Source organism: Crassostrea angulata, chromosome 2 (genome assembly GCF_025612915.1).
Source record: "Crassostrea angulata isolate pt1a10 chromosome 2, ASM2561291v2, whole genome shotgun sequence".
Taxonomy (NCBI): Eukaryota; Metazoa; Mollusca; class Bivalvia; order Ostreida; family Ostreidae; genus Magallana; species Magallana angulata.
In genome coordinates, this window is record NC_069112.1 from 32,127,975 (window position 1) to 32,140,825 (window position 12,851).

The 12,851-nt window shown below is 33.0% G+C and overlaps 1 protein-coding gene across 1 annotated transcript; it reads left to right on the plus strand.

Moving 5' to 3' along the window:
* Nucleotides 1-288: 288 nt before the first annotated feature.
* Nucleotides 289-11,520, plus strand: LOC128171185 (abhydrolase domain-containing protein 2-like). The gene is made up of 9 exons (XM_052836909.1): nucleotides 289-528; nucleotides 779-948; nucleotides 2,279-2,454; nucleotides 3,733-3,900; nucleotides 4,569-4,752; nucleotides 5,392-5,586; nucleotides 6,161-6,230; nucleotides 7,164-7,248; nucleotides 8,115-11,520. The coding sequence occupies exons 2-9, from the start codon at nucleotides 788-790 to the stop codon at nucleotides 8,297-8,299; spliced, it is 1,224 nt and encodes a 407-aa protein (XP_052692869.1). The 5' UTR covers nucleotides 289-528; nucleotides 779-787; the 3' UTR covers nucleotides 8,300-11,520.
* Nucleotides 11,521-12,851: the final 1,331 nt, after the last annotated feature.

The window sequence follows — 12,851 nt, forward strand, 5'->3', positions numbered from 1 at the left end:
TTGGCGCATCCGGATGTATGGGATAATGTTTTGAAAACACTGAGGATGCATCCGCGGATTTCACTACAAAAGCACGCTTTATATGCTTAGATTAAATTTATTTTCAAATGTTTGAGGATTTTTTTTTATATTCATAGAAAGAGAAATTTATTTATTCTTCCACCCTTCATATTTTGTGTTTGAAAGTAGATCCGCCTAAAGCCTTTTAAAGATCCACCCATTTTGACAATAGACCCCTTCTCTGGTCGTTGAAAAAAATATTGTAAACAAGAAATAAGACAAGGTCAATTACCGCCAATTATTAAAACAACGCAATAAGGATCTTTCAAGATATAACATTTTGACAGTCGACGACTGGACTTTGAACCCTATTCATGAGTCATTCCCCTTTGGACGAACTCTTCAATACATTCACCAAAACAGCTGATTAGGTGCGCTGTACATGTGTAATGCGCCTTCTAATACACAGTTTTCCCACGCGGGCGAACACTTGCTGACTGGGCGACTAAATCAAACACACTGTAACAGGTAACCCTATGGAATAACTATACATTTTTTCTCAATTTTATTTCATCGCTTGATTATTCAATACAAAGATTCAGGAAATGATTTATTGAACTGTATGTGTAGATTCGACACACATGACCGGCAGTTTAATTCCCCGAGGTTCTGGAATTTACTATCATTGGAAAACGCAAATCGATATCTTCATTCTTGAGTGATCTATAATCTTATATGCTGTATACATGGTATAGTCTCACTTCACTTGCTCCCTCAGATTAAGACGATGTCGGCCGTTGTGGTCTCGCTGATTCTTTTGGGACTTTTCTGTGCCGTGTTCCGACTTCTTCATCTGTCCATCTATGCAGGGGAACCTAAACTGTTCTACAAGGAAGGCTCCCACTTCGTAAAGTCTGTGTTAGATCTATGTCCAATATTCAAAGAAGTGTGAGTAAAGTTAATTAGTATTTTTTAAATCTGACAAATTTGGGGCTTTGCGGAGAGAGAGAGAGAGAGAGAGAGAGAGAGAGAGAGAGAGAGAGAGAGAGAGGAAAATAAATTTGATTTTTGAACAATGTCAATTAATATTTTATACACATAGACCTAGATATATGTGAGTATAGTATTTTTTAATCTGACAAATTTAATTTGGGGCTTTGCAGAGAGAGAGAGAGAGAGAGAGAAATTGATTTTTGTACAATGTCAATAAATTGTTTATGCATATAAATATATGAGAATATATATATTAGATCATCAAAAGATATACCAATACTGATGTATGCATTGATTTTCGAGGCATGCATAGACAGATGTCATTCAGCTGTTAGCTTGTTACTGGATTTTAAAACACTGTCACAGTGATGTAATCTTTTGAAATATTGTATCAGATCTGTTTTCTGTAGGGTAATTAAACATCAGCTAAAAATATCAATTGATATACTTTGGTCAAGATAAACGTTTACATAAATGGATTTACATGTAAAGTATAATTACAAAATGTAGCAGTAACAGGGATATTAATAGTGTTTTTAATTAAATACCAGGGATTTGAGTGCATAAAAAAGATACATATACATTTAATTAATAGGTAGAACTATACCTGTTGTAAATCAAATTCATTCAGTGTAAATTATTTATATAAGTTTAACAGGAATGGGAAACATTCAAAACTAATACCAGGGTATATATAAACCCCCCCCCCCCCAAAAAAAAATCAATTCAAGACAACTAACAGCTGGACTTCACACCTCAGTAATCCGGTTTTTTTATTGCCAAACTCACTACCCAGTACCCAGTAGACCAATATCAATCAATGGTTCATAAATTAAGTCTTATCTATACCACATACAGACGATGAAAACACAATTAATGGTACAACCTGCTTCCATTTTACAGCATCAATTACTGTTTTACCAGTTATCACAATGCATGCATTAATTTATTCCTTATGGCTGAATCCCCCAGTTTTTATCCCTTAGATATTTGTCTATCAATAATTATCAAACATGCCTGAAGTCAATGTCATACTCTTATGTATGTGTATAGGAAGGATACCTAATTTGTTGGACTACATGGTTTATAATGAGAAAACTTATGGTTATTAAACCCGTTGATAATTTAAATTTTGAAATATCGGAGATGGGGAATAAGAAAATGACTCTATAATTATAGCTATAAGCATTAGTTAGATTGAATTTGTAAAAGGCATGTTGGTTCACAATAACCAATTGTTTTATAATTGTACGTCAGCTAGTACATATATTCATATATCTTGTAGTTATTTACCACCGCTGATATGGGGAAAGAGTGGACACTTACAGACATTTATTTATGCCAAGCTGGGAAGAGTGAAGTCCCCTTATCCTCTGGGGAAGCGCATCAGTGTCAAGATGTCAGATGGCGCCACAATGACGTTTGACGTGTTTGAGCCACATAAACCTCATCCGACAGAAGGTATTTTAGAACGACCAGCTACTGAAATTCATTACTCCTCACAAATTTGAATTAAGAGGGCTTAATAGTTGTGACAATTTTTAGACTGTATTGATCTCCTTCAGAAGAAGAGCTCTATATAAAAAGATAAGAAAAAGGCCCAATTTAAAAGGTGACATAATCAATGGTGTGTTTTTTTTAATTAAATTTTACTAATTTCATAATAGTCTAAAGCTATTAGTAAACAAACCACCTCTTAAAATTTTAGGTAGCTCTGATGATTAATTTGTGTACCATCCAGCATCTGACAATTTTCCCTGATAATGTAAATACATGTTACCAATTTGACAAAAATTGTTTCATATGAATTTCCCAACTGAGAGGGACCTGGTGCAAATTAATGTACCAGAAAGTGCTTTACAACCACTTGAATCTAGGTAATATCATATTCCATCCCTTTAAAAGGTTGTCCTTACTTCCTATACTGATTTCTATGTTATCCAGGTTTAGATTTTGTAGAAGTTTGTAGAAGAGGTTCTAATTTTGTAAACAAATGGGCTATTATTTACTTGTACTGAGCAAAGTTAAATTTCTGAACAGTGCAGTTTTGCAACATACATATATATGATAATTGTTTCGCCTCAAGGCTTACATTGATGATGATCAGACGTTTTGCGTGAGGTAACTTACTACGCAGTTATGATGTATGACAACACAGCATTGCGTTAAACAAACGATTATGTATGTGTAGACAGGTATTGAGAATAATGAACGATTACCTGATGAATCAATAATTACTCTGTGTGATACCAGTTTACCAGGCATTATTTATAATCAGTAATAAAAGGCACAGAGTTCGGACTCAAAGAATTGGGAAGGGGTAGGAGGAATTGATCCAACCTATCGGTATAAAAAATAAAATTGAAAACATGACTAGTAAAAAAAAAAAAATGGATAACACGCAACACATTTTACTTCTTTGTGTTATCACAATATTTACATCTTAATGGCTCAGAAGAAAATTGCCACTCGCATTATAATTAGACTTTGATCTTCCCAAAAGCATAATTGACGAAAACCACATTGAAAAGGGGAATATAAACTGAAAGTTTCAATTTTATTTGAAAACTGCAGATACAAATTATTCCTCTTAGCAAACCATGCAATAAATGCAAAAATAAAATTCCATTCTGCCAAACTGTATTATGAATACTTTGGATTTACAAGACCGTAAGGTTTATAATTATGTTGTAAGCCTGTATATACTGGGTTATATATGATTAATACATCTACTTACAGGTGATTACACCATGGTCCTGTGTCCGGGTATAGCCAACAGCAGTGAGACGACCTATATCTGTACGTTTGTCCACTACGCCCAGGAGCGGGGGTACAGGGTGGCAGTCCTGAACCACCTGGGGGCCCTCTCCAGTGCCCCACTCACCAGCTCAAGGATGTTTACTTATGGTAGGTGCTCAATTTATGATATATAATAATTATCAGTATAACTATTCTAAATCAGTAGAAATGGTCAGTGTAAAGATGCTCGTTTACTTTGCAAATATGTCATTGTAAAGATGTAAGTTTACACTCACCAGCTCAAGGATGTTTACTTATGGTAGGTGCTCTGTGCTAAGAAATTTCTTTGTATTACTCTGTGCATAAAGATGTATGAAAACCACAGATACATGTATGTTCAGTGTTAAGATGCCTGCTTCATAAAAGTAGATGCATGCATTCATGTATATGCTTCATATATGTCAGAGATTTCTGACAGCTCAAAGATGTTTACCCATGGTAAGTTTTCTATGCCCAGATGTCTCTGTTACAGTAGAAATAATTAGTGTAAAGATGCAGGTTTACATTGTATATTTTAAAGATGTAAGTTTACAATATAAAGATGTAAGTTTACATTTATTTAGTAAGATTTCCACAATGTTAGTAAAGGTATCTGGCCAGCTCGCGAATGTTTACTATGGTTGGTGCTCTTATTCCAAGGATGTCTGTGACTTGCTTGATGATGTCTTGAACTCTGATTGGCAGATATTTCTTGAGTTACATGTATACTAAACTTTGATTGGCTCATATTTCTAGAATTACAAGTATGCCTAATTCTGATTGGCTGATTATTGTAGGGGGTACAGAGGAGTATGGGGCCATGGTGGATGAGGTCCTCAGGAGACACCCTGACACCCGGCTGATGGGGTTGGGGTTCAGTATGGGAGCGAATGTGGTGGTCAAGTATGTGGGTGAGGACATCTCCAGACAGGAAAAGTTCCTCTGCCTCATGTCTCTCTGTCAGGGCTACGATGCAGAAAAGTAAGTTCTTAAACCAAAAGCCTAGAATAATACTGTAAAAGTGGTTATTTTGCATAGGGGGAATTTACATTCATAAAGCTGTAAGCTTAAAACCGCATAAAATTTCCAGCGCACATGATATTGATATAAAAGTTAATATAACTTTAGAGTGTTAAATCATGCATCCATGTATTAAGTACCATATGTAATGTTTGACTACAGAATTTGCATACATAACCATCTGTTTAAACAACCACTTTTACAGTACAAGATGTTTTAATTATAAGTTTTTGAAGTCAGTTGTCACATTGTCAAGTTTTTGTACTTTGATTATTAATAAATTGAGAAAGAGGAATAACTAATTTTTTTAATCTGGACTTTTAAAAAAAGAAGTTAGTACATTTATTTTCCTTAAAAAATCTTAAATCTGGGCTATGCATTATTGTTAGTTACTGTTATAAACTGGTTGTAATAAAGATTAAGTACACACTGTACACTACAAACCTTTATTATAAACTGTGTTATTTTATCTGGTAAAAATATTACTGCATTAGAACAGATGCTCTGTGTGCAATTTTAAAAATTTAAATGAATTTGTTATTTACAATAAGATAATGCTACATGTAATAGATATTCAATTACATTACCTTTTATCAACAGAGCTATTGATCTCGGAAAGGACTGGGCCCATCTAAGGAGAATGTACGCTTATGTCATGACGTCAAACCAGAAAAAGATGTTACGGCGACATTATGACATGTTACTGGGGAAAGAAGTGCAAGAGAAATATAACATTGACCCAGAGCTTGTGCTGGCCTCTACTACATTATATGAACTAGACGAGGCATACGGTCGGTAAGTGAACACATTTTATGAACTAGATGAGGCGTATAGTCGGTAAGTGAACACATTGTATGAACTAGATGAGGCGTATAGTCGGTAAGTGAACACATTGTATGAACTAGATCAGGCGTACAGTCGGTAAGTGAACACATTGTATGAACTAGATGAAGCTTACAGTTGGTAAGTGAACACATTGTATGAACTAGATGAAGCTTACAGTCGGTAAGTGAACACATTATATGAACTAGTTGAGGCTTACAGTCTGTAAGTAAACACAATGCTACAAAGTCATGCATCTGGACATTTGAACAAAATATAAACCAGTCTGAATTCATGTGAAACAAAAAGAGAGCCATAGATTTCTTTCAAACTCTAAATATTTTACATATTATAATTCAAATTTCTTTTACCCTATTAAAATGTTACATACTTTTACCGGTATTTAAACATCCATATTATTTTTTTTTTTGTGTCCCATTCATAAATTTTAATCTTTTTGTGGCACGAGAGGATTAAAATTAACACAATTCATTGTACTTATTCTGCAGATGATACTATATTTTACATTTGACCTTTTGATTGACAGGAGGAGGGCGGGGTTTGAAAGCGTTGAAGAGTACCATAGAAAACACAGCTGCTGTTTCTGCATGGACAAGGTGAGGAGAACAGAGTTATCTTCCTTTGAATTGAGATTTGCTAATTGGCCTTTCCTGCAGAACTGGGCTAACAGAACTAGACTGCGTTATCAGTCAAGGGTCCTCCACACACCTGGGAAAAGTTCTGCATCCAAGCCCATTTTTCTAGATTACTTAAAGATCTAGATTTCTAGCATGTGTTTGAATTGAAAATGACAGGAAAAAAATTTAATTTTGGGTGGAAAAATCAACTTTTTAGAACTTTACCGGTGTTCATTAAAATAAAAGTCCATGTGGTTTTCGAACTCTGGACCTGCGAGTCAGTAGGTCTAAGCTACACCCATAGTGCCACAGAGTAAGACACCAAAGTTTGGCAATTTAAACTGTTTCACAAGGCGTTGACATTGGTATGTTGTAACGTGTTGTCATAAAAAATAGAAGTCACGGGGTGTCGAGGATCGTTAAATACCATTAGATGTTTTAAAATCATGTCACCTCCTGTCTGTTAGAAATCTTTGAATGTCTGTCATGTGCAGATCTAGAAGGGGTTGGGGGGTCCGATCCCACCTGAAAAATAAAGATTTATTAAATTCACATACATGTAGTAAAATTATTGAAAATTTCAGACCCCCCTCCAGCAAATACAATTTTCCCTTAGACACCCCCCTGGAGAAATTTTCTAGATCCATGCATGTCTGTTTAGTACTTTGGGGAATTTCATTGAATTAAATAAAGTTGAGTTCAAATCTCAACAGATACAAAACATACATAGTACATTGCCCTGTATTCATATCAAGTGTTTATAAAAAAAAAAAAAAAATTGTCAAGGACACATTCAGAATGCATTAAAAACTGTTTTTCTTTTTGTCAGATCTTCTGGAGATTGACAAAGTACCAGTATTAATACAATGGTGTTGTAGAATTGTTTGAGGAGTAGTTGTCTTTTGTTTTCAGGTCACTCTGCCCATGTTCCTATTGAATGCGACAGACGATCCATTAGTCCCCCCACCACTGGTGGAGATAGGAATCCAATACGCAAGTAAGATAAGTGGCTGTATTAAGAGCGCTGGATGGTAATTAAAACCATTATGGTGTGAGAGCTAAGTAATAGTCTTTGAATAGGCTTCATGCACAAAAAAACAATTTTTTTATGTTTACACTCTAGTTAACATCTTCACATACTTGTAAACATCTTCCCAAGTCAAAAGTTTCTGATACGCCCCCTTTATGTAGAGCAGAGCGAATCGGAAACTCTTCACTTGGGAAGATGACTACCATTTAGTAAAATTAACAAAAATATGCCTTGAACCCCCCCCTTGCTTACTTGAATATCCGACTGACACCCCACCCCCAATGGAAAAATATTCTGGATCATGCATGCATGACTTTAATTTTATTGATTCAGAAAAATGTATTGTTATCATTTTGTAAACATTTTATTTTATACCCCTGAAATCAAACAGGGAAAAATTATGTCACTGAATTTTACAGGCACACTTAATGTTTACTAAATATTGATCAGCATGTAAACACATTTATCAGGAAGGAAAAAAAAACAAAAAACCTAGATAAATAAAGTTAAGTGCAGGCCAGCTATACCACTTACCATTGAAACTGTGATATCATCTTTATCTATGATACACATCAGATTCAGAAGTATTTTCACATCCAAAATAAACAGCAAAAAGAAAACAGCCCCTCTACCCCCCCCCCCCCCCCCCAAAAAAAAAAAAAACAACCAAAAAACAAGAAAAACAAAACACGTCAGTAATAATATTTTGTATACATGTATCAGAATTTAATATTTATTCCAGACCAACGAGACTGAATTTGTCAAACAATTGGTACATGTATAAGTCAGATGCTATCATTTATCATTCCTTATACGATCATGTTTTCTTTCAGAAACACATCCCAATAGCATATTGGTGGAAACCAGGCATGGCGGCCATCTTGGATTCTTTGAGAGTGGGATTCTGACCCCTGACCCCATCACCTGGTTAGACCGGTCAGCTCTTCAGTATGCGGAAGCCATTGTGACCTTATTTGTTGCCAACAGTCTGCCTCATCTAAAGTTGAAAGCCGCCTGAAACAAAAATGGTGATATTGTGTTTTTTTCAGCACAACTGCAGCATCTTGCCTCCATTCCAAGAGCACCTGTCGTTATGTGTTTAAATTTCAAATTGATTCAATTTTCATCATCTTACACATTATTTAAAAATGTCGATTGAAAAGCATTGACAATCTGCCTCATTAAAAAATGAAAGCCGTTTGAAACAAAAGTGGTCAACGTGATATAATTTTGTGTCAAAACAACTGCAGCATTTTCCCTCTGGTCAAAAAGCACCAAGCTGCCATTATGCGCGTAATTTTTTTGTTTAATTTTCAACAACCTACACATTAGTTAAAAATGTTGATCAAAAAGCATTTTCCATTTTTTTTATAAAATATTTTTTACTTCCTTCATGGCCATGATTTTTAATTTTATAAAAATGAACTAAAGATCTTGCATTATTGACAATCTCCTTATTAAGGAGATATCATAATTCATATATGTAAGGTTTTATTGCTTGTATTTAGTTAAAGAATAAAAACCAGAGGAGCAATTTAATTACATGCAAAAGTTCTTATGTTTACATGTACATAATCCCTCTAGAAAATGTTGGTATGGAATATTCAAGTTCCATAAAATTGTGACAGTGAGACACATTTATATCATTCTTCTATGCAAAAACTGTCGATTCCTATTAACAAACACAATGAATTAATATCTGCGTGAAATTGCGAGAAGGATATCTTAAGGATTTTAGAATTTGGCTTTTTTTTTTTCGAACAGATGTAAACTAAATGAAACTATGATAAAAAAAAATTTGAATTTCGCGATTTTAAATTCTCATGATTTGATGCAAAATGAATGAATCGCAAAATTTAGGTACTGAGTCTCGCATAAAATAAGAAATCTTTGTTAATAAAGGCATTTCTGTAAAATTTTAGTACGAAAAATGAGACACAAACTGTAATCACCTTTATATTTGTTTTTAAATTTCAAAATAATAATAAATAGTCTATTGTTGATAATCAGAACTGTAGGCATACATATAAATGACCATGAATCAAACTTTGTGATATTAATGTCTGTGTATCTCTAATATGAAAATATAAATGTTTATTGATCAGAATTCCAGCTACTTTTTATTAAGACTTTGTATGATATTTCCATGGGTACTAGTATATACTTTTTAATTTATGTGCCATAATTACACTTTATTAAGCCTTATTTTCATCCATTTATATTGCCTTTATATGTATCAATACATTATAATGTTAGTAGTCAGAATTTTTGTTTTTGGTAATTTACAATTTGTTTGTTTTTCGTTTGATTGTTTGATTGTTTTTATATCAAAATTTATAGTTAGAATAGACACTTGGAGTGCAACCTCTCTTTTGGTTGTGGCCTATAGGTATTTAGTGACGTAGTTTGATAGAAATACATAGACAGCTAGAGGTTCAATTTCTGATTTATAGGTTTAGATTTTCTATGTTTTTACTCTCTATTTTTTTTTTAATTGTTAAATGTATGAGAGATAACAAATTAATTTGCCTTTCATACAAATTAACATCACGTACATTCTTTCAGTTACCTCTTTCGCCTTTGATACTGTTAATTTTTATGAAATGTATATCATCAAATAAATCACATTACAGATATAAGTTTGCACTGATAATTTTGCAAATTTTATTTTTATGTTTAGAATCACTATCCCAATTGTTTTCTCCCTTTATATGTAGAATTGAAATGTTTGTTTTTAACTCTAAACTCTTTGAAACTGAATAATAAGTACATCCAAACTTAATTGCACTAAAAAAAAAAGGTGACTTGCGTTTATCAGTACGTGAATGCACCAGGAATAAGAATGAATAATTGCGTTATTAATCATATTATACAAAAGGTTTAGACCAATGGAAATGAAATACATAGTGTTTGTATATATAAAAGGATATCCTCTTTTTTTAAATTTAAATGATTTCAATGTGGTATTTGTTATGAATTATAGATTCAGACCCTTAGCAATATAGATGATGCCTTTACCGGATTTTTCTAAAAAGGGAAAGTGGGCTACGGTTTCCGATAAATTAAGAAAATATGATACATGTAATTTTATGAAAATAAGACGTTTAGTGTTTGTTTTGATTTTTCTGCCAAAATATTATTAAATTGGCTGTTCACATTTATATGACACATATTTTTTAAAAATTGACTTGTGTTTGTTTGTTTGTTTGGGTAAAGCAGGAAAAGCTACTAGTTTATGACTTATTGATTTGGCAATTTACAGTGGGTTCTTGTTTGATGTACATGTGCTTGCCAATAGGATTTTACATGTATTAATGAATTCTATTTTGTCATTAACTTCGTTATTTGTGAGATGGTGAAATTGTCGCAGTTGAACATTTTATATCTCGTGCATCTTTTGAATTTTTTTTTTAATAACATGTCTTAATTTTGGTTTGTTTCTTCATATAACAAAACAAATGTTGACTGTGTTTTCGGGCAACATTGATTATATTAGCCCCCTTGGGACGAAAATATTGCCCTCTGCTTCGCGTTGGGCAATATTTCGTCCCTCGGGGGCTAATATAATCAATGTTGCCCTCAACCCCAGTCAGTATTTGTATATTGTTAAATAATAATTTTGTCACTTGAAAGGAGGTAAAAAAGAGTTATGTCAAAAACAATGGAAACTACCTCTTGAATTGCAGGTTTCTTTGTAAAGAAACCAAAATGTCTACTTGTCAATATATGTGTATCATAAATGTATAAGTAAAATATAAGCTTTGTTGAAGCACAGTACAAATTACAAAGATAGAAAATATAACTTTATTTATCATAATATAACTATATTAAATCTGTTTATATAAAAACTTAAATTTCGAATTCATATTTTGCACAGTCGATTTGTAAAACTTTATCAATAGAATTTTTTTTATTTTTTTTTTATTTTTATATCAGATCAATAGTTTTTGATATAGGTGTTTTATAACATTGAAAAGCCATAAAGAATATACATAGGTAATAAGTCCAAAAGACTTAAAATTTAATGTTGAAACCTGTATATACAATAGTAACATATTTAAGAAATCAAACACCAGTATTTTCAAAACTGTTAGGAGTCTCTTGAAAAAAAAAATGTACAGGAAATACCTATTATATATGTGATTCTTGCCTCCTTACTTTATGATTGTGGATTTCATATATCTATATTTTTTTTTTATAGAAAACCTACTTGTCAGATTGGTAGTTCAATTTTTTTTTTAAACACAATCACCTCCTCCTGTTTTTAGCACACCTGAACAGAAGGTTCAGGTGAGCTTTTCTGATCACCTGTTGTCCGTCATCCGTCTGTAAACTTTTTACATTTTTGACTTCTTCTCTTAAACAGCTTGGCCAAATTTCACCAAACTTGATACAAAGCACTGTTGCACAGGTGAGCGATGTGGTCCATGGGCCTCTTGTTTTTCAACGCAGTGAATGTTTTTCGTAAAGGACTTAGTAACTTGTTTGAAAAATACGTTTTGTTTTTTGTTTTTTTAAGTTTTGTATGTTATAATTTTGTTTTCTATGAGAAGTTAGATATTTAGCAAATTATTTTTTGTTAGTGCATTAATAAAATATATATAAAACCGTTCAGCTCCTTTTTTGTTATGTAATTCTTTTTTAAATCAGAGAAGTAAAAAAAAATACTTGTTATTAAATCGATAATAAAGAAAGGCAAGGGTCATAACTTTGCCTTCTTTTTTGACTGATTTATATTGAATTATGAAAATAACGTCACTTCTGACGTCATAAACTGCCAGTGATTGCATATAAATCAAATAAATTGGTGAAAAACATATTTTATGTCAACTCTTTTATAAAATAACACAACAAGTTAATGTACCTGAATCACTTTAAAAATAGCGAATTATGGGGGCCAAAATGAAAAAAAAGCGGAATTCTCAAGACAGTGATAATGGCCAGTTTTTCTGTGAGGAATCGTTGCATTGCTTTCTTCTTGTTTCACAGGGCCCAGGGCTGGACGGCTGTTGTCATTTTAGGGCACATTGAATTGTTTTGTGTTTTTTTTTCAACTGTGACTTTGGTTTCCATGTCGGTCCGATCGCCTTGTACTGTCAACTTTGCCGCCCAAGTACATTGTGAATGATGGAACTCTCTCTATGTAATGCTGTTTAATTTTCATTTTGGTCTGCTTTTCTGCTTTAAAACCTAAGTCCAGTTCTAATGCTGGTCTAGTTGGGGGGTTGGGGGGGTGACCTCTTTTTTTTCCGCAGCAAATTAAATTAAAATATAGAAAATTGAATACCTATGGAGTCCCCCTCCCACTTTTTAAGTGTGCATTGTCTATTAACAGCTGATAAAAACTATTTGAATGAATAATTGACTATAACATATTTTTAAAGAATTGTATGACATTTGTCTTTTCAAGCATATATCTTTTTATTATTTATACTTTATTTCATTTATTTTTTATTTATTTATTGGTGAGAGGGGTGTTTTTTGTCCGTTGTCCGGGGATTCCATTTGTTGTTTTTAATTTTTACGCGGGAAGGTTGCACTCAAAATTAAATTGCCATCGAGATAGATGT

Coding starts and splice junctions, on each gene's coding strand:
- LOC128171185 (XM_052836909.1), top strand. CDS start 788: ATGTCGGCCGTTGTGGTCTCGCTGATTCTTTTGGGACTTTTCTGTGCC. Junction 3,901..4,568: donor CTCAAGGATGTTTACTTATG/GTAGGTGCTCAA, acceptor TGATTATTGTAG/GGGGTACAGAGGAGTATGGG. Junction 6,231..7,163: donor GCTGTTTCTGCATGGACAAG/GTGAGGAGAACA, acceptor TTTTGTTTTCAG/GTCACTCTGCCCATGTTCCT.